Below are 20,469 nucleotides of genomic sequence, written 5' to 3' on the forward strand. Positions count from 1 at the left end.
TGCAGTTTTCTCACCCTGTGCCCATGTAGGTCTCAAAATTAGGTGTGGTCAGGCGTGTTGTTGGTTTTGAGGGAGAGGAAGGTGATTGTGCCACTGACCAACCTGGTCTGAACAATGAGACCCTATTACACAAACGGGGCAGTGGCACACAATCAAACAGTATTCACAACTGTATGAAAGGTTAACATGATTAATTAGAACAGTTTTTGAACAATCTTTAACACAAATTTTTGAGATGACGGTATTGAGGTCTGAGGTCTATATATATACAGTAGTAGCCACTTCAAAGTTCCCATTCAGTTCCCAGCTGAATGGCAGCCGACTCCCAACCAAGTTCCAGCAGCTGGAGCAACCCCCTCCTTCTCCTGGGCGTGTATATCTTTTCCTGTAAACCCACCTATTGATTGTAATACAGGGTATGACCAATTATACAGCACATTTGTGCCAGCCAACCCTGGTCTATTCAGTGCATGCTTTAAGCCAGGTAAGCCCATCCACCTTATTAGGGCCCGAGCGTTGACCAGTGCGAAGCCCTACTGTTCATTATTAGGGCCCGAGCGCTGACCAGCACGAAGACCCATTGTTTTTGCCAAGATTATTAGGGCCCGAGCGCTGACCAACGCGAAGCCCTATTGTATCTATTATTCTTCTCTTTCTTCTTTTTCTTATTCTTCTGACAAAGTAACTACCTTTTTGCCCCCCTAAACGTGCCCCAAAAGTCACCAAAGTTTGCACGCAAGCCAGACCCGGCGTATGCTTGTTCAGTGTCCCGGTCTGAACACATGTACAGTCTCATATTTAGTGACAGTCATAGTGCCACCTACTGGCAACAGGAAGTCACTTGCTTCATTTTTTCACTAATTACTCCCATAATCTTAAGTATTTACTCCTGACATTCACTCAGCTGAGACATAACACCTTGGTGATGCTACATTCTCCGACTGACCCACAGCCGACATGCGTGGGGGAGCGAGGGCCCGTTCATCGCTGCTTGCAGCTTTAATTAGGGCCCGAGCGCTGACCAGCGCGAAGCCCTATTGTATCTGTCAAGATTATTATTCTTCTCTCACAACAACGCCCTTTTTGACCCCCTAAACGTGCCCTAAAAGTCACCAAAGTTTGCATGCAAGCCAGACCCGGCAAAAAATTTGATATTTTATGGTTTGCATAAATGGGCGTGGCAATATGGCTCTGTAGCGCCCCCTTGAGAAATGAAAAAAATTGAGCCGCTCGCCACAGATTGACATAGAGAAACGAAACTTGGTACACATGTTCATCATGTCAAGACGCACCAAAAAGTCTCTTGGACACATACCCTAACACCAACAGGAAGTCGGCCATTTTGAATCAAATTATTGATTTTAATGCAGATCATATTTGAACGAACTAGTCCTAGAGATTTCATCCCATCCACTTCAAATTCACACAGAATCATCTTGAGACATTGGACATAAAAAGTTATCAAAAGCTTTTTCGCCCGTCATTCCTGGTTGCCGTGGTGACGTGGTGAATTTCGATGTCTCGCCATGAAATTTCAAACCCTCATAACTTGACTCCACATGCTCTGAGCTTTTCCAAATTTCATATGCTTGTTCAGCATCCTGGTTTGAACACATGTACAGTCTCATATCTAGACAGTCATAGCGCCACCTACTGGCAACAGGAAGTCACTTGCTTCATTCTTTGACTAATTACTCCCATAATCTTAAGTATTTACACCTGAAATTGACTCAGCTGAGACATAAGACCAGTTATCAGAATCTTTTTTATGACTTATTCCTGTTGGCCGTGGCTATGCGGACAATTTCGATGCTTTGCCATAAAGCAGGAAGTCCTTATAACTCCTACAGACATTGTCCCATCTACACCAAATTCATCACGCATTTAGAGGGTCCCGTCCTGAACACATCTATGCATCAATACTGTGTCATATACACAGCGCCACCTACTGGACACAGGAAGTCAGCCTCATATGACAAACATTATCTGATTTTTATGAAATTTACAGGATGTGTTTTCCACATCATACACTACAACATGACTTATGATTAGTGGCTGTGTGTGTTACTTTGTGGCTGTTTTCTAGCTCCACATATTGAACACAGGAAGCGATATTTCACCACTTCATGCCACGTCAAATAAAAGCCTGCCTATGAAGACATCTACGTGCGCGCCCTCCGACTGCACCGCAGCCCAACATGCGTGGGGGGGCGAGGGCCCGTTCATCGCTGATTGCAGCTTTAATTTTTTTTTATGCTTTTCAGGGTAAAGACGATTAATTTTTGATAAAAGAAACAATGCCCAGAATGATGGAAACAAAACTGTTAGCTTAATTAGCTTTAATAAACTGAAATGATGCCCATAGACATGTTCGTCTATTCCTCTTTTATATACAGTCTATGATCTATTCCTTCCCTGCTACATTGAGCAATAGGCTTACAATAGAAGGATAAAATGTAAAACATAACAAGAGTATCATGCCCTCTCAACCCCAACCGGTCGATCTCAACCCCAACCGGTCGAGGCAGATGGCGCCCACTCTGAGTCTGGTTCTGTCTGAGGTTTCTTCCTGTTAAAAGGGAGTTTTTTCTTGCCCTGATTGACCCTGTGTGTAACTAATCACATGCCTTAAGTTAATACGGTACAGTAGAAAGTTGAAGACGGGGCATATGTGCAGAGCAGGAGTCACCATAGATGGGAGTCAATTGCAGGTTGGATGTTCTCGCGAGATTTCGAAGTATCTCGATAATTCAGAGAAAAGAATTACCACAAAAAACAGAAAAATAATTAACCCGAAAAACAGAAAAAATTACTCCAAAAAACAGGAAAAAAGATTAATCAGAAAAAGAGGAGAGAAAAAATTACTCAGAAAAACAGAAATAATTACCTCGAAAAACAGACCAAAAAATATATATATATTTTTTTTATTCAAGTGAATGCAATACGCTTCCGTAGTACGGTGATAAATCCAGTTAATTTTTTAAATCGTTGGACAGCCTAGTCATTTCTAGGCAGTGGGTCTAAACCCACTGCTCCTCCCCGTGGACGAATGAGGCATTGCAGCTGGTTTTCACTCAGGCAGCTTAGGGGCGTTTCCAGTCGGGGTCTCATTGACCACGTCATCTCTGGGGGATCACATTACCCCCCTGCGCCCATTATCGGCCAGCCAAGGACCTGTCAAGGACCAGCCAAGGAGCCATCAAGCCATCAAGGAAACTTGAAATGGCTTCATCTCTGTGTGTGTGTACGTATATATATATATACACATTAGGGCTGTCAGCGTTAATGCGTTAATCGCGATTACATTAATGCAATCCATGACACGTTTTTTTTTTTAATCGCATTTTAATTTTACAAGCCTTTTTGTCACTTCTACTCACCCGTAGACGGCTCCTCTAGCTGTAGCGCTATGCTTTGAAGTGGCCTCCTGCAGTAAACCTACCGCGGTGATGGAAAGTAAGAGAGCTACTGGACTTTGGAACGGCTTGTTTAACTTTAAAAAACTTCGAGACGGTTCAGTTGACAAGTCAAAAGTAAAATGCAGCCTGTGTCAAACGGAGTTTAACTACCACCGGAGTACGTCGAGTTTGAGTTAGCACCTCCACGCTAAACACCCAGGTGCAGCCAAGCGAGTCTCAGCTCCACCAAAGGACCAAGGCTTTACAACTTTAATTAAGTCTCTACACCTGTAAACATTTAGATTCAGCCAAAGTTCTTGGTCAAAGATTTAGATTGTTTTATTCCATTACTATATGTATGTAATATCAGCTAATTGAGGTAGGTCTTTTCAGTTTGAGTTCAGTGTACCAAGCCACAACTTACGGTAATAGTGTGACCCACTGGAGCCTCTAGGAGCCAAGCACAGCGACTAGGGCTGGGGTAAATGTTGGGGTAGTTAGGACTGGATAACACACCTCCCTCACCTGTCTGCCAGCCTCCGCACTCTAAAACAAAAGAAAAATTAATATAAGACAATGATAACATTATGAGAGATAATGATACAATCTCAATATCTCATATAAGATCATATCATATGAGTGTGCCCCATGGTACATGAAGTTAATGAAGCGTTCAGAGTTTGACTTACCAGAGAATAAGTAATTGGCCTTAAAGCCTAGGTCTCCCTGGAAAGCATCAGTCTGGAAATGGACCCAGAGCTCTGGAGTAAAGACCACAATGGGAATTCGAGGGATATTTTGCCCACAAAACCTGGCCAATTGCTCTCCACTTGAGTCACCTGAATAAGAACATAGTAAGTTTAACGACCGACAGACCTTTCATAATGTGAGGTGACAGTGCTATCCCCTAAACCACTGTCCTGCTCACAATATATAATTACTGTTATTGTAGCACATGCCATACACTGGCCCAGATCTACCATACGGGCAATCTAACCCTAACCCCTCTGTGATGGCTCCACAGAAATATACACACTCTCTTGATGTTGATCATTATTGTCACTTCCACAAGAAGAAAATCAAGTTTCATGATTGACTATCATTTCTCCTTTCGACAGCTGGGCAAGTGATTGGTCAGCAGGTCACAATGGGCTGTGGTTAGTTTGATTAATTAATTAATTAAAATCATATCACATAGCTGAAAATGGACAGCGCCAGCTCTAACCAATAGCCCAGTGGGGAAGCCAAAAGAAAGAAAAAAAGGTGTCTGTGAGGAAAAAGTCCTGCGAAAAAAGTCATATTTGCAGTAAAGAGGCTTTCATGGCTCTCCTTGCCTGGAGTTTGAGTTTGTGAAGGAGCACCTGATTGCTGACTTTGCAAAGGAAAAGGCAAGAAAGAAGAACCTCTAATGGTAAGAACCATTATTCTGTGTGTGCATTTCGTTGTGTTATCTGTTGTGACTGACAAGATAATGTTATCTGGTCATCCACTTTTGCTTAACGTGTTGCAATAGGCTATAGCACATGTGTGGAAGTTGATTTGTCAAGTGCATTACATGTTGGTTTTTGCAGTGTGTGAAGTTTCCTCACTCACTTAGTGACTCTTATTTTGAAATCACTATTCAGCTGTGCTGTGTATATCTCAGGATTGTTGTATACTCAACTGTCACATTTATCAGTGTTAAATGTTGTGCTTTCTGCTTGGGTGGTTTTCTGTCAACACCATCACCAACATCATTGTCTTGAGCCATACTCTGCCTTGAGATGATTAATCAATTGTATCCTTGTCTTGTGATTTATGAGTGCAGCAGTATTTCAGCACTTGATTTATTGAACTGTACAGGCAGACCTGCTCCCAGCTCAGCTGAACTACTTATTCAGCTTTTGACCAACAGGTGTGTGATTTGACATGTCAGCTTGACTGGAAGCGCAAAATAATTAATGTGGATTTTAATGGCCAGGGTGGGTAACATCGGGTGAACGTGATTTGGGCGGGGAGATGGTGTGGGGGGTCCATGAGTGTCAGTGCCCAGGGGCCCGTGGTGGCACTAATCCAGCCTTGGCCATACATCAGGGCTCATAGGTCAACACATGCTTTATCATGGTACTAAAGCAGTGGCTCCCAAACTTTCTTAGACCAACCACAGCACCCCTTTTTGCCATACCACCTCAAGCCACCCAACCCCCAATATATACACAGAAGAAGCTTATCGGTTTTGTAGTTGTAGTTGGTCAGCTCAGATTCAGCTGAGAGCTGAGATGTTTTGAGCAGTTTTTTGTGTCTTACCTTTCCATTGTTTGTCTGATGTTTTTTAGCTCCTGCAAAATATATTATGTATTTTGCTTTTCCACCTCAGATGAACTTCATTTTTTAGGTTTTCTGTTTTTTGTTTTGTTTGGTTATTTTTTGTGCAGGTTGGAAATGTAAATGAAAATGCAATCACTGTTTAACATCACACAGTTGTTATCTACTGTTATTTTTCAGGACATTTTCAATTTGTACTTAAATTAAAAGTGAACATTTCAGTTCATTGAATCATAGTCATAGCACCACCTGCTGACAACATTAGTCAGTCCATTTGTCTTATGTGACTTACATAATCTGATTTACATGACATTTACATAATGTGGTCTATACATGTATAGACCACACATGTATACAGAAATGTTATTATTATTATTATTATGATTGCTGTTGTTACAATAATAAAAATAATAACAATAATCATCATTATTATTATTATCATTATTATTGTTAGTAGTAGTATTATATTTTAGATTATTTTTTGAAGTCATGCATATTTGAGGTTGCTGCAGGTGCTCAAAAAAATCCAAACAAATTTCAATGTCAAAACCTCCACCTTTGAATTTTACATAGACAAATTGAATTTGGTAAGCAGATTAAACATTTCTAGACTAAAAAAAAGCCTCTTGGATCCATACCCTAAAACCAACAGGAAGTCAGCCATCTTGAATATACTGAAATCTTTGCATTTTTTATGCCTTTACTTCTAACCAATATGTTTTACTGAAAATCTATGACTAGAAATACAAGTTTTATTTTTTGTTAGGTGGCCTTAACACTGGTTGTCCTATGCAGCTGTCTTGAGTGACACTACCAGAAGTCAGCCAGCGTTCTGACAACCAAGACCTGAAATGAATGTAATGTACCGTCTCAGCATCCTAGATCAATTTTCTCTGTGTGGGACTCACCTAAGTGAAACTCGAGGTAGTCTGATTCACAAGTCTGGTGGTTTTCCAGGTGCAGGTCTTCTATTAGAACCACAATGGAGGAATTGATGTGCTGTGGGTTCTGGATCAGCCACTCACAGTTAAGGTTGTTGCTGTAGTTGGACACCAGGTACCCAGGAGAAGTGAAATTCCCACCCATTGGGTTGTCCAGGACACCACCACATTCTGACAAAGGCAACATAAAAAAAAAACTGAGGCACAGATAGACTTAAAAAAAAAATTATGCTGACACCACCTTGTTTATGGCAGAGAAAGGAGTTTTAAAAAAACAATTAAAAACACTGTAAAACAGCAGAATTAAACCATTGTCTGGGTTGTGATGAAAAAAATAGGGAGGGGTGGGGGGGGCAAATATCTATTAAATAGGTGGAATAGGCCTAAATGTATTTCTAAAAAGGGTGTAAAAAGCATTTCAACCATTTAGATTTGAATTGTGGAGCTAGGCTTCACAAACTGTGTTTCAAGATTTCTGTGTTCAGGATTTAGTGGATTTAGTCTGAAAATCGGCATAAATAGATGGGCATAAATAGATGGGCATAAATCCACCCCTGCTGCTGTAGAGTTATAAATACATTCAGTGCACACTACTACAGTCTACAGTTAGCCAGTTAGCTGACGAGCTAGCCACCAAGTTAGCCGCCGAGCTAGCCGCTGACTTAGCAACAGAAAGCTCTGAGACCCTAACCCTAACCCAGTAGAAACATGTCCATGGAGCCTTGTTTCAAAGCCTCCTGCCACAGGGTAAGCTTGCCCATGAACCCCCGAATCTTATCTCCTTACTAGAAAACAATCCATTTTGCCGCTCATATATCTGTTTTTTTCTTGATTGTTTTTGTGTTTATGTTGTTGTTGGATTAATCGGGCCTTTGATGTTGCTGTTGGATTGATCGGGCCTTTGATGTGTCACACTGTAATGATTCCCACCACCCGGGTTCCGCGCAAACGGTGAAAATTGGTTATTTTGAAAGTAGTGAGTGTTTAATTTTATTTGTAGCATTTTCATCTGTAGCCTAATGATAGCCTACTAAACACAAAACAGCACAAAGTATTGACTTAGGCCCTATTACATTTAACATTTATTCATAAATGTGCACATAGTAGTTATGTAATTAGCAGCTGTCAATAAATCCCACGGCACACCTGGGGTTGTCTCACGGTGCCGCAGCACACCATTTGGGAACCACTGATCTAATCATACATAAGACTATTATTGCATTTGTCAAAAGTGTGCATGTGTTTCAAAAATAAAACATGAGTTACTTTTGCTGAAAAGAAAGTTGGCTGATGAACTGCAAACAGATATTTAAATCATAAAAAGGAAGAATATGGAGTTATAACTCAACACCCTGATGAGTGTAGAGGTTATACTGCAGCAGCCTGGTGTCATCAGCTGATTTAATAAACAGTGATTGGCTGTGCGTAATGGCACTGCACTCTGTGCAGCATCTCAGAGGCAGGAACATATCAGTTCTACAGTATAAACAGCTGTAGATAACAGACATTGTAAGAATCACAAAGTGATTGTGAATGTGTTCTCATTCTTATAATGCCTACATACATTGTCAAATCTGTACCAAATTTCTCACACATGATCAGGGTCCCACCCTGAACGCCTCTAAGGCTACGTTCACACCGCAGTTAAAAGTGACCTGAATCCAATTTGTTCGCTCAAATGTGACCCATATCTGCTTTGTTTCTGACAATGTGAACAGCACAAGTCGCACTGAATCTGACATTTCCAAATCCGATTCATGCCACTTTCAAATGTGGTTCTGAATCGGATAGATATCAGATTTTTTTGAATGCGGCTACAATCTGAACAGTCGCAGGTCTGGTCGCATTTTATGCGGCTTTGACGTTATTCTGGACCAAACGAGACAAAAACGGACATTATTATTATCATTTTCGACGATTTTTCAGGCTTTTCAAAATACATTATTCCTGCGTACTTTCAGCTACAGATTCCATTCAAACAAAGTCAAAATGTAGCCACAAGTCTCATCTATACATGTGTGTAATTTGGTCTGGCTATGTTTTATACTTTTTGATCTGTGGACCCACATGTGCACCCTATTCCTCTCCCATTCAATCCTGAATCTCCATGCTCTGTTCTCATGCTCTCCAGTCGTTAACTACCATGGCAACGACTGCACACGTGTGTGTGTGTGTGTGTGTGTGTGTGTGCAGCTGGCTCACTTGTAGTCTGCAGTCATCTAGATTCATTTGTGGTCTTAATGTGCCACCTAATGGAGAAAACTTGTAATGATTCATGATACCTGATAAGGAAAAGGTACCTCAGTTTTCTGTTTCTAGTTCAAGTGTCAACTATTTCACTGACATTGCTGTCAAAGTCTAGATCAAACACGAATTACAAGAGCATGACCTACAAATATCTACAGGTTTCACTGGAAATACGTAAGTACCTCTCCTGTTTGACTCATCAAAGTGTTAATTTCAGTTGCTCAGTCGAAATGTCTACACACAGACAGAGGGAGAGAGAGAGAGAGAGAGAGAGAGAGAGAGAGAGAGAGAGAGAGAGAGAGAGAGAGAGTATGTGTGTGTATGTGTGAGTGTGTGTGTTTATGAGTGTGTGTGTACATGTGTGAGTGTGTGTATGTGTTTGTGAGTGTGTATATGTGTGTGTGTGTTTGTGTGCGTGTGTGTGTGTGCAATGTATATCTACTTATTGCAGTGTCCGATAAAAGCCAGAGTCTGAAAGTATCTAAATGCCCCTAACTATGTCTCTAACATACAAATTTAATCTGAACTGTACACTAAATTTAATTAAATATTTACAAATTTATGAACATGCCACATGAACATTGTACAGCTTCACAGTTTTATAAATAGACATTTTCTTTCACATGAGAGGTGAATTCTGGTAAAGAAACTGAAAAAACAAACTTTACTCAGGAGAAATGGTCAGATATCCTGGCAAATTATGGAAAATATATAAAAGAAACAAGAGGGAAGTTCACACAATATAAAATTATACACAGGTATTACCATATACCAACAAGACTGTATAGAATGAAAGTGATGAATAATAATTTATGTTGGAAATGTAAGACAGAGTTGGGAACTTTACTGCACTGTATTTGGGAATGTTCACAATTTCAACCCAGAATGGGTTGAACTTATTCAACCCATTGGAGTTATTGGTCAGGTGTAGTGATCCCCCTGACCCCTGAGGAATGTTTATTAGGAGATAGATCAAAGGTACTAAATGTATCAAAAAGAATATTTTCTGTTATCATGGTAGGTCTGGTCACAACCTCAAGAATTATTTTAAGACATTGGTAAACTGCTGTATCACCGGACTTGAAGGACTGGACAAATACAATGGTGGAGACTGCATCTTATGAGTCTATGCTCAACAGACTGAAAAGGAACAAGGACGATGGGACTGCCCCTTGGGAGCTCTTTTAGACCTTTACAAAGGCTGATGAAAATTCAGTTCGCAGTACCAGTGACTGAAAACAGTACACCCCCTTCCTTTATTATGAACTGAATTACTTTTCCATACATGTGAGTCAGACTTGTTCGTGTTTTTATTTTGATGATTTTGTATTCTCTATTTCAACATACTATTAGGGGTGTGACGATACACTCAGCTCACGAGACAAGACGAGACACGATATTGGGTTCACAAGATCGAGACGAGACAAGATTTTAACTCTATTTTTAAGAAAACTTCAATGAGGAAATACATGACTGTTCTTTTATTTGAAATTCACAAAATGGAAATTGAATTGAAATGTTTTAATTAATCATCTTGTAATGAAACACTTCAGTTCTACTTTCTAAATATATAATTATCATATGCAGTATGCAGCACTGTAAAAGGTTTCCCCATATAGATATTTTATAGATGGATAATTTTGTTTTTTATGGATATAACAACCATAAATACAAATGTTAGACACAATCACAAATACTCAAAAGTAAATCGTAAAGAGTAGAAACAATTCTAATATATAAATATAAATTAAATAAATATAAAAACGCAAAAATAAAGGTAAATTGCACAAATCCTGTATCACATAAATACACAAGTAGAACAACATATAAATTGTGTTATAATTTCATAATGTGACAGAGCAGCTATTGCTAGCCATGTTGGTGACTGAACTTGAAAAGAACCAGATTAACATCACGGAAGAAGTGACAAACCTAATCAAGACATCACTTTCGCGGATTCAGACAACACTAGAAGTTGAGTCATACAAAGTGTGTTTTAACTAAGTGGAGGACACACTCACAGACCACAGTGACCGAATTTCCACGTTGGAAAACTCCACGGCGGAGCTGAAGTCTACCATGCGGGACCTCACGAAGGAAAACAACGGTTTAAGGGACATGTTGGACGGGTATGGAAATAGGCAGAGGCGCTTGAACCTCAGGGTCCTCAGGGTCGTGGAGGACAGTGAACGGGGACAATGTCCACTGAAGTTCATGTATGAACTTTTGGTCAAGGTGCTGGATGATGAAACCCTCTCCAAACCCCCGGAGCTGGAAAGATGCCACAGAGCGCTGATGCCTAAACCGAGCCTTAACACTCACCCACGGCCATTCATTCTCTGCTTCCACCGCTTTCAGGAGAGAGAGCGTGTCCTTCAACTGGCAATAAAGAAGCGCCAGCTCTTTTACAGGGGCAAGAAAATCCTTATTTTCCCGGATCTGAGCGCTCGTCTGGTGGCCAAGCGCAGCGCCTACAAGAGGGTAAAATCACAGCTTTATGAGGGGATTAAGTTCGGCCTACGATACCCTGCAACGCTTGTGGGATCTCAGCACTCATTCGGCTCTGCCGAGGCTGCTGAGACTTTTTACCATCAACACTTCGGCTCAAATACGCAGGGCTGAGTTGGCGAACGGGACGGGAGGCGGCCTGGTATGACTCCTAACGGCAGGGACTGTCTTATCAACAACAGGGGTCACCTTGGATAGACTTTCACCCAACAGACTACACACAGCATGGATGTCACGTCCAGTTACCAGCTTCATCCCGCTTTCATGGCATCCATATGTTAACCGAACACTGTAAGTGCCCTTGGAGCCTTGTTCTTTGAACTGACTTATCTACAGGTATGGCACCTTAATGCACAGGTATAATTAGGTTTTAATTAACATTGGCTATTCTTAGTTCATTACAGTTTATTTATTTATTTTATTTTATTTTTTAATGCCTGAAGTTTATTTTATTTTATTTTATTTTATTTCATTTCATGGGGACTTTGCACTTGCCCCTATCTCAGAACTAATTTATCTACAACCAATGTAAAAAGTGTTCATTAACTGGAATGCTCCCTGCCAATGTGTTTTTATTTGATTTTTACCGTACTCGTTATTCTGAAGAGGTATCCTAATGGACAACAGTATTCTGGTTTAATATATTATTGGCCACTTATCTTTAATATCATTATTTTTCACTCCGTGGCTTACTGGATGTTATAGGTTGAATTGATATTTTTACACTGTGACCAATTATTTCTTATAAATGCCTTAGATAATCTTTAGTTGGTCTCTGTTCGGCAGTTGTTGGGACATTGTTGTACCCTCATATTGAACTGGCTGAATAATCAAGACTTAAGGAGAAGGGGGCAAAATCAATATGATTATTGGTAATATCAGGGGTATGAGAAATCCCACCGCCAACTTAATTTTAATGTCATTATATTGATCTATTCCCGTTCTTTTCTTCTTTCTTTTCTAGGTGTATGTTTATATCATGATGTTCTTATTATATTTCCATGGTTCATATTGTTTTTGGCGTTATATGTTAAGAATTAATGCTCAGAGAGCTCTCCCAGGGAGAGTAGATACCTTAAGGATAGTTACAAGGCAATTAAGTGTTTATCACAGGGGGGCGGGGGGGATGGGGGAGTGGGCGTTCACACAGAGATCTTTTATTTTTCATTTCACATCAGGATTACAGTACATTTTGATTAGAGGTTATCAAGACGACTAACTACAATATACTATCCTTTAATATTAGAGGGTTAAATTCACCATTTAAGTGAACAAAAGTCTTAAAATTCCTGAGAAGGAAAAATGTTGATGTGGCTCTCCTATCCGAGACACATTTGAAACCGGTCGATGTTCGACGTATGCAGAACAAACACTACAAAATAGTGGCATCCTCGGGGGATGGTTCTAAGACCAAAGGGGTTATGATCTTAATGAAATGTAAAATAAATCTGGTAATTGAGAGTTCCAACAGTTCAGGGAGATTGGCTTACTGTGGGTTTCTATTCAGGGGAAAAAAATAGCCTTTGCTAGTATTTACGCCCCCACGCCCTTCGACCCATCTCATTTCCCTTGGTTGACCAAAGAGCTGAGTCTCTCTCACTACTCACTTATTGTAGGATTGGATATGAATAGATTTTTTTAATTGTAATTCAGATAGGTCTAATCCATCCATTACGCATGCACAAGCTTTATCCTCCTCCTCCCTACCCATCCTCGTAATATCTCTGACCATAATGCAATAATAACTTCATTTAATTTTGATTTTTTGAAAGGTAATACGTCCAGTTGGAGGTTTAATACAACCCTTCTGAGAAACGAAAAGTACTTTGCACAAGTTAAACTTAGACTAGAAGAATTTATTAATATTAACAAAGATTCAGTTTCAGATAAAGCAATAATATGGTCAGCAATCAAAGGCTTTCTGCGGCACAATGCGATTGGTTTCTCATCATATCTTAAAAAGAGTAGAATGCAAAAGATTACCCAATTGGAACAGTCTTGCAGTAATTTGGAGAGAGAGCTTAAGGACAACTATAGTAATGAGGTGGAAGCAAAGCTTAGGTCTGTGAGGGCGGAACTAGATAATATACTGAGGCAACGGGTTGAATTTATGATGCATATCACCAAACATACATATTATACTGATAGCAGTAAACCAAGCTGTCACCTTGCATTAACATTTAAACAGCAAGAAAACCAATTTAATATTCCATCTATAAACTATCCGGTGAAGGGACTGGTCACCAAAACAGCTGACATTAATAATATGTTTATGTCATTTTTTGAGAATCTATATTACTCAGAGGACCGATTTTCACAGGACTTATTTGATTCATTCTTTGACAATCTGAATTTACCTATGCTATCTAACGACGAATCTAAGGACCTAGATGTCCCTATAACATTAGATGAACTACATACAGCTGTTAAATTAACCAATAGGTGGCGCTCCCCAGGGATTGATGGGATCCCGGCTGAGCTATATTTAGAATTATGGAATATTGTAGGACCAATTTGGCTCGATACTGTAGTGTAAAATTTAGGTGATAATTACAAATAATTAACAATGTTGTATCTGTTAAAAGGGTACTTGATTGTTGACCATTGTATGCTAAAGATGATCAAATCTGAAGGCATTATGTAAAACAAAGAAGTATATGTGATTCTGCAACTACTAAGTGAATAAGTACTCTATGATTGAATAAGCATGAAAACCACAATATATGTGATTAAATATAATCTGCACTATTATTATTATTATTATTATTATTATTATTATTATCGAAAAAGAATGCAGTAAGAAAAGTAACTGGGCAATATTGAACTTGAAATGACCTGTGTCAGCTCTGCTGAACAAGCTGAACAGCAGCTGTGGAGAAGTATCAGGTTACACAGGCGAGGAAAAAAACAAAAACTCAAGGCCGAGAATGACGAAAGCCAAAAGGCTCCTTAGGAGCTGATGCACCTGCAAACCATGGAGTGAATACAGCAGCGAAGAAGCCATGTTTTGGGGCATCTTAGGAACTGGTGCCAGGGGAATGAGATCATGTGTTTTGGAAGAAAGCTGATTGGTTAAACGTACACCAAACAGGGGGGGGGGGCTGAATCTTTTTGCAAGGGTCAGCAATATTGACAGTATAAAAATTTTTTTTAATCTCATTTATGCATAGATTCTGTCTGTGTATTGTGATTCCGGGTTTTGCTGTCGACAATATAACTCTAACTGCATTCAGCTGGACGTCTCCTGGTGATTCCTGATTTGACTTGATTTTTTGAACTTCAACATTTTTTGAACAACAAGAAACTTATTAATATTTTGCTACAACAATACTATTAATTCAGCTATAGAATAAGGCTCACCCGGTGGACTCCTATTTCTCGATGCGGAAAAGGCATTCGATCACTTGGAATGGAGATATTTGTGGAATGTACTGGGAAAATTCAAAAAGTATTACCTTTCCGATCTTTTCAGTATATGTCGCGGTTCTAGACAGGGGTGCCCGGCATCTCCCTCCATCTTTAATTTGTCACTTGAACCATTAGCCCAATACATACGGCAAAGCACATTAGTTGCTCCAATTAAAATAGGATCTACATCACATTCCATTTCTATGTATGCTGATGATACACTTGTTTACCTCTCTGATTTACGACGGTCCGTCCCAAATGTACTGAAAATCATACTCTTTGGTACACTGTCTGGCTACAAGACCAACTACTCCAAGTTGATTTTGCTGCTGTTGAATACAGATCTGAATGAATTGAATATGCAATCCCGCATACCGGTGGTGCGAAAGGCGGTGTATTTAGGTGTAGAAATCAGTCCCTGTATCCAGGCTATAGCAAGAAATAATTATTCATCTATTTTGAAGAAAGTTGAGAACGACCTTGTGAGATGGATGGCACTCCCTTCGTCAATGCCTGCCCACGTAGCTACAATCAAAATGAATATTCTTCCACGTATAAACTTTATTTGCTCTATGCTCCCATTACCAACCCCAGCAGGGCTTTCTCTGGACTCAAACATAAGAAGTGTTATTCAGAATTTGGACCAATAGTATCATATACAATACACACTATGATGAATCTAGAGAAACGTGGATTTCAAATCAAAATGGCACGAACACTCCCCTATTTGGCATAATACCAATCTATTGACGGGTGGTGAGCCATTAATTTCACAACTGTGGACTCAACATGGCATCTGGACATTGGGAGATATCTCAGGTCAAAACTCAATTTTAGATTTTCCTGATCTAATTTTGGTATCCCAAGAAATTCACAGTTCCTCTACTTTAGGGTAAGGTCAGCACTTAATTCACTTAGGGTTCCCTGGGGGTCTGAATTGAGGACACACCCTATAGTATCTCTCATGGAAAGGGTGCCCCGAAAGAAAACAGTCTCCTTTATTTATAACAATCTCATTTCATACACCCCTACAGAATTACCCGGTTATAGATCATGGGAGGCAGATATACCTCTAGGAACAGAGACCATTGATTGGGAGGTGGTGTGGAAAAATGTATTTGGGTCTTCTAAAAACCCAAATCACCAGTTAATCCATTACAAAATCTGCCACAGGACTTATTTAACATCACGTAAAAGACATCTGTTGGGTTTAGCGCCCAATCCCTACTGTACATTCTGTAATCAAGGCATTATGGGTACATTGATGCATGTCTTATGGGAGTGTCCAGATGTACATAGATTTTGGGTTAAAGTTGTGGATAGGGTGTCCGACCTGGTACGGAGGAATTTCCCACTGGAACCTGCACTTCTTCTCTGAAATGATGACTCCAGGTTTAAGATCGTTGAGATAGAACGTAAAATCTGGTTGGGTGGCATGACTGCAGCGAAGAAAATCATTGTTATGAGGTGGCTTCCCCCGCACCAGTTATCAATAAAACATTGGCTACAAGTGCTTCTCGGGGTGTTCTACGTGGAGTGGTCATCAGCTCGGATTAATAATGCTAAGCTAAGAATAATGGAGGAATGTGGGAAAAGCCGCAGAGGATGTTAAAAAACTACTATCATGACTTTTGAGACTCTCATCTATGGTAACTCTGTATGTCCAGTTTGTATTCCTGATCATCACTTTGGCCTATTCGACTTTTTATTTTATTTTTATACTATAAAATTTTTACTATCTACTGTGTGCTCCGTAAGGGGGGGGGGGGGATACGGGAGGGAGGAGAGAGGGGTGGGTTCTGTAGGTATGTGTAGTGTATACATTTGTGATATTAATGTTGAATATTATTAATAACATGGATGTAATTATTGTAATGTTGCAAGCTATATAAATAAATAAAAAAGTTGACTACAAAAAAAAAAAGAAGACATGACGTGAGCCCCTTAATTGTAGCTTTGCGAGACAAAATTCATTTGGACGAGAAATATCGACGCATTTTCGTCACACGAGATCTTGTCACACCCCTACATACTATGTCTCATATTGTCTACGCTATCATTGTAAGCGTAGACAAAAAATTCAATACAAATTTAAATGACGAAAAAAAAAAAAAGTTCATCATTCAGAAGTTAAAAAAACAATCAGTGTGGGTGATTCGATTTCCTCCTGCCATGGATGAAGAGATACATGGATGAACACATTAGCAGGGAGGCAAGGGTTTCATGTGAACTGAACAGGCCAAGGAAATTTTACTTTCAAAACCTAATTCTGGGCTGGTTTAATAAATAGTAAAACTCCAAGCAGTCTTTCAATATTAAATACTGTAAAGTTCTCAATAGTAACTCATGTAACTGAACAGCAATGGACCAGATAAGATGGTGATGGTAAAAAAACAAATAAATGAAATGAGAAACATTCATGATGGGAATTTGCAGGATATCTATATCCTGATTGTATACCATCACAGATAACAACACTCAACACCAACACAGATAACTTTTTTGTGCAGGGGAGCATCTAACCTGCAGGGTCGTTCGAGGTGTAAGAAGCCATGAAGCCACCATTGGACACTGAAGCATCAGTGCGGAACACAACGGTCATGGTATTGCCAGAAGAGTGCACCTGGGTGCCTGCTGGTACTGTACCACAGAATCGCTGCAAGAGGGGTGCATCGACTGCCAAACCGTTCAGTACCTAGATGACCCAGAGTTTTTTCATGGAGACACAAAGGCATACAGTGTGTAGCAAGGCAGCAACATTCCTGGGATCTGTTAAAGTTTTGCTTTAAATCCAGGTATAATAATTTAAATATAATAATGATATGTTCAGTGTGGGCTTACATGGAGTTTTACAAGACTGTAAAGAAACATAACATGTCGTGACAAGTTAAACAGTGATCACAAACAGTTATAATAGAGTAAGAAACTATGAAATACCCAATATGGTAAGGATATCACTGAAATTTAGCCTCATATGTTTGTCAGTTTTTAAATCCCTTTAAAACAGTCTTTGGTATACCTTACAATATTTTGGTCAATGGTACATGATACAAATATTTTCAAGGTATGGTAATGGTACAAAAATACTGTTAGAGAAGGACTCACGTCAACAAAGTCAAATGCACAGGAAGTACCAGATCCTTCCAGCCGTAGATCATTGATGGTGAGAGTAACCCGGCGACCTGGTGATACCACAAGCTCCCAGCGGCATACCCTGCTGTGCGGATATAAGTTGGGATAATTGGGAGAGGAGATGGTTCCAGAGGGAGCATTCAGTTCTCCTCCACATGCTGCAGAAGAAAATCATACATATGTATATTAAAAAAAAAAAAAGTATATATATAAAATTGTAATTATATTTAAACAAACAAGTAACGTTCAAATCATATTGATGTGTCATACATGCAGTTATTATGGTAGTTATAGAACATAGATTTGATCAGCAGCCAGCAGCTTACATTGACTGATGGTTAGAATGTAGTCATTTTGAACTTTAAACAAATGCTACTTGCTTCTTTGTCTGACATTAGAAACAGAAAAACATCCTGAAAGCACAGCACAACCAGGGCCAGTCTGAAGAAGGTGATGGTCAGCCAAACATGAGCACAAACTCCAGATTGAGGATCACTTTTGCTACAGCACTGGCCCACAGCACATGTGGCAAGGCATACAAGCCCTCACAGATTACAAAGGAGTTATATTTGATCAGGATCTGTCCTTCAATTCTTACATAAAACAAATTTCAAGGACTGCTTTTTTGGACCACATATCAATGGAAATTACATTGCCTGTCACCCCAGATATCACTCATGACCCTAGCTCCTCTTGGACATCATTTTCCAAATTGACTGACCATTTTGGCCCTCTCCAACTGAGACCCTGACTACATTCCATCAAAACCATCTCCCACTCCACCTTTTCATGCCCCTCTCTATGCCTGTGCAACCATTCCATCCCATATGGACATGTATGGACAGGCAAGCATATATATGTCTATATGGCCCAAAAGCCCAAACACCAAAATAACAATTATGCTATAACACTATCCCCCCTATTATTCACTATTTTGGGGTTTGGGAAATAATGTTATATGAATTCTTGCATCTATCATTGGTATTGGTTTTGTAGGTGTTGTTACATTATATGTAGTATTTTTTCCCCCAATAAAAAAGAAAAAAAACGAACCCTTTTTCATCTATGTAATATTACAAAAATCAGGCACATTCTGTCTCAAAATGATGCTGAAAAACTAGTAAGACCACCCCTGGACCTCTCTTTTATTTGTGTTTTCTTTTTGCTTTGTTTTTCTCTTTCTGTGTCTGATATTTATCTTTTCTTTTGCATTTTCTAGTTCTGTATTAACAACCTGAATAACTCCTATAAATAAAAAGTTACAAAAAAAATACTTAGACCTCCTTTATGTTTTATAATTTTCATAAAATATCAATGTTAAAATAAAAATATACACATATTTAGGAAAAGTCAGGGTACTACAGGTAGATGGGTTTTATTTCAACAAAGTTATTACATTGCAAAATGTAAAAGGGACAGATGAGAGAAAGAGTGTTCTTTTTTTGTTTGCTCTGTTAAACATCTTGCATGGTTCCTATGTTGTTTTTATTGTGACTATATGAAATGTTACTGACGGTATTAAAGCCTGCAGCAGTAATGTTTTTACAGTAACCCTGACATTGATCACACTGCAGCACACTTATATGTACAGTAGGCCAAGTGTGTGCATGTGACTGAAGTCGTTGTGCACCGGAAAATAGGGCCCCCCTGAAAGCCACTGTATTATTATAATTCAGACACTGACAAAAGTAAAAAGGAATTCAGTCACTGTCACAGATTGCTCTTATAATGGACCTCTGTAAACTATGCACTGTGCAAAAATTGAAAATTTGTGTCCATGGACCATAGGAGTAGATTGAATTCCGTCACTATTTCACAAACTACTGTGAAACTGGGTTGTTATTCACTTTTTAAAAATACATGTAAATATCATCCCCCTATATACGTTCTATTGTACATGTATTTATTACATGTTTATATTTCTGTACATATAAACTATGTTAAACACATTCAAACTCTCTGGTCCCACTCCTGTGGTCACTGCCGTGACTAAGCTAAACCCTTTTTTTTCTCTCTGACTTATCTTATTTTCTTCCGCTATGTGCCATCTCACCTACCATTCTCCTCCAGGGTGATTTTAATGTCAACTTCCCCACAGCCACAGCCACAGCCACAACCTTGATTTATCTATCTTACCATCAGCCTCTATTGCCAATAAAATGCCTTCCTTGCCTCCCCTGCTGTATGATAATCCATCTGATCTTCCCAACCATTGACTAACTACATCCACACACATCTGTAACCTCAAAGTCATTTTTGACAATCTCTTCTTTGAATACCATGTCAATCAAACCATAAAAACCAGCCTTTTTCACCTAATAGGGTACATTTGTCCCTGTCTCTGCCCACCACTGTTCTTCTCTGCTGTCAAAACTTTAATCCATACCTTCATCATATTCAGAATTGACTACTGCAACATGTAATGAGATCTAATCGTGTGTGAAAAGTATAGGTGATCAAAGAGCAAGAGGGGCCTTGGCATAGATTTAAAAGATAAGACTCATGACTTTCTGTATTTTCCTTTTTTCTTT

The 20,469-nt window shown here is 39.4% G+C and overlaps 1 protein-coding gene across 1 annotated transcript in view; it reads right to left on the reverse strand.

The window, feature by feature from the left end:
- cubn (cubilin (intrinsic factor-cobalamin receptor)) overlaps positions 1–20,469 on the reverse strand; it is a 148,828-nt gene that overhangs the window by 34,208 nt on the left and 94,151 nt on the right. The window contains exons 48-52 of the mRNA XM_053342033.1: positions 17,912–18,096; positions 17,330–17,501; positions 6,611–6,814; positions 4,088–4,237; positions 3,823–3,944 (exon numbers count right to left, since the gene is read on the reverse strand). Coding sequence (XP_053198008.1) covers positions 3,823–3,944; positions 4,088–4,237; positions 6,611–6,814; positions 17,330–17,501; positions 17,912–18,096 — 833 coding nt within the window. The remainder of the gene's footprint in view (positions 1–3,822; positions 3,945–4,087; positions 4,238–6,610; positions 6,815–17,329; positions 17,502–17,911; positions 18,097–20,469) is intronic.

This window comes from Scomber japonicus, chromosome 21 (assembly GCF_027409825.1).
Source record: "Scomber japonicus isolate fScoJap1 chromosome 21, fScoJap1.pri, whole genome shotgun sequence".
Classification (NCBI taxonomy): Eukaryota; Metazoa; Chordata; class Actinopteri; order Scombriformes; family Scombridae; genus Scomber; species Scomber japonicus.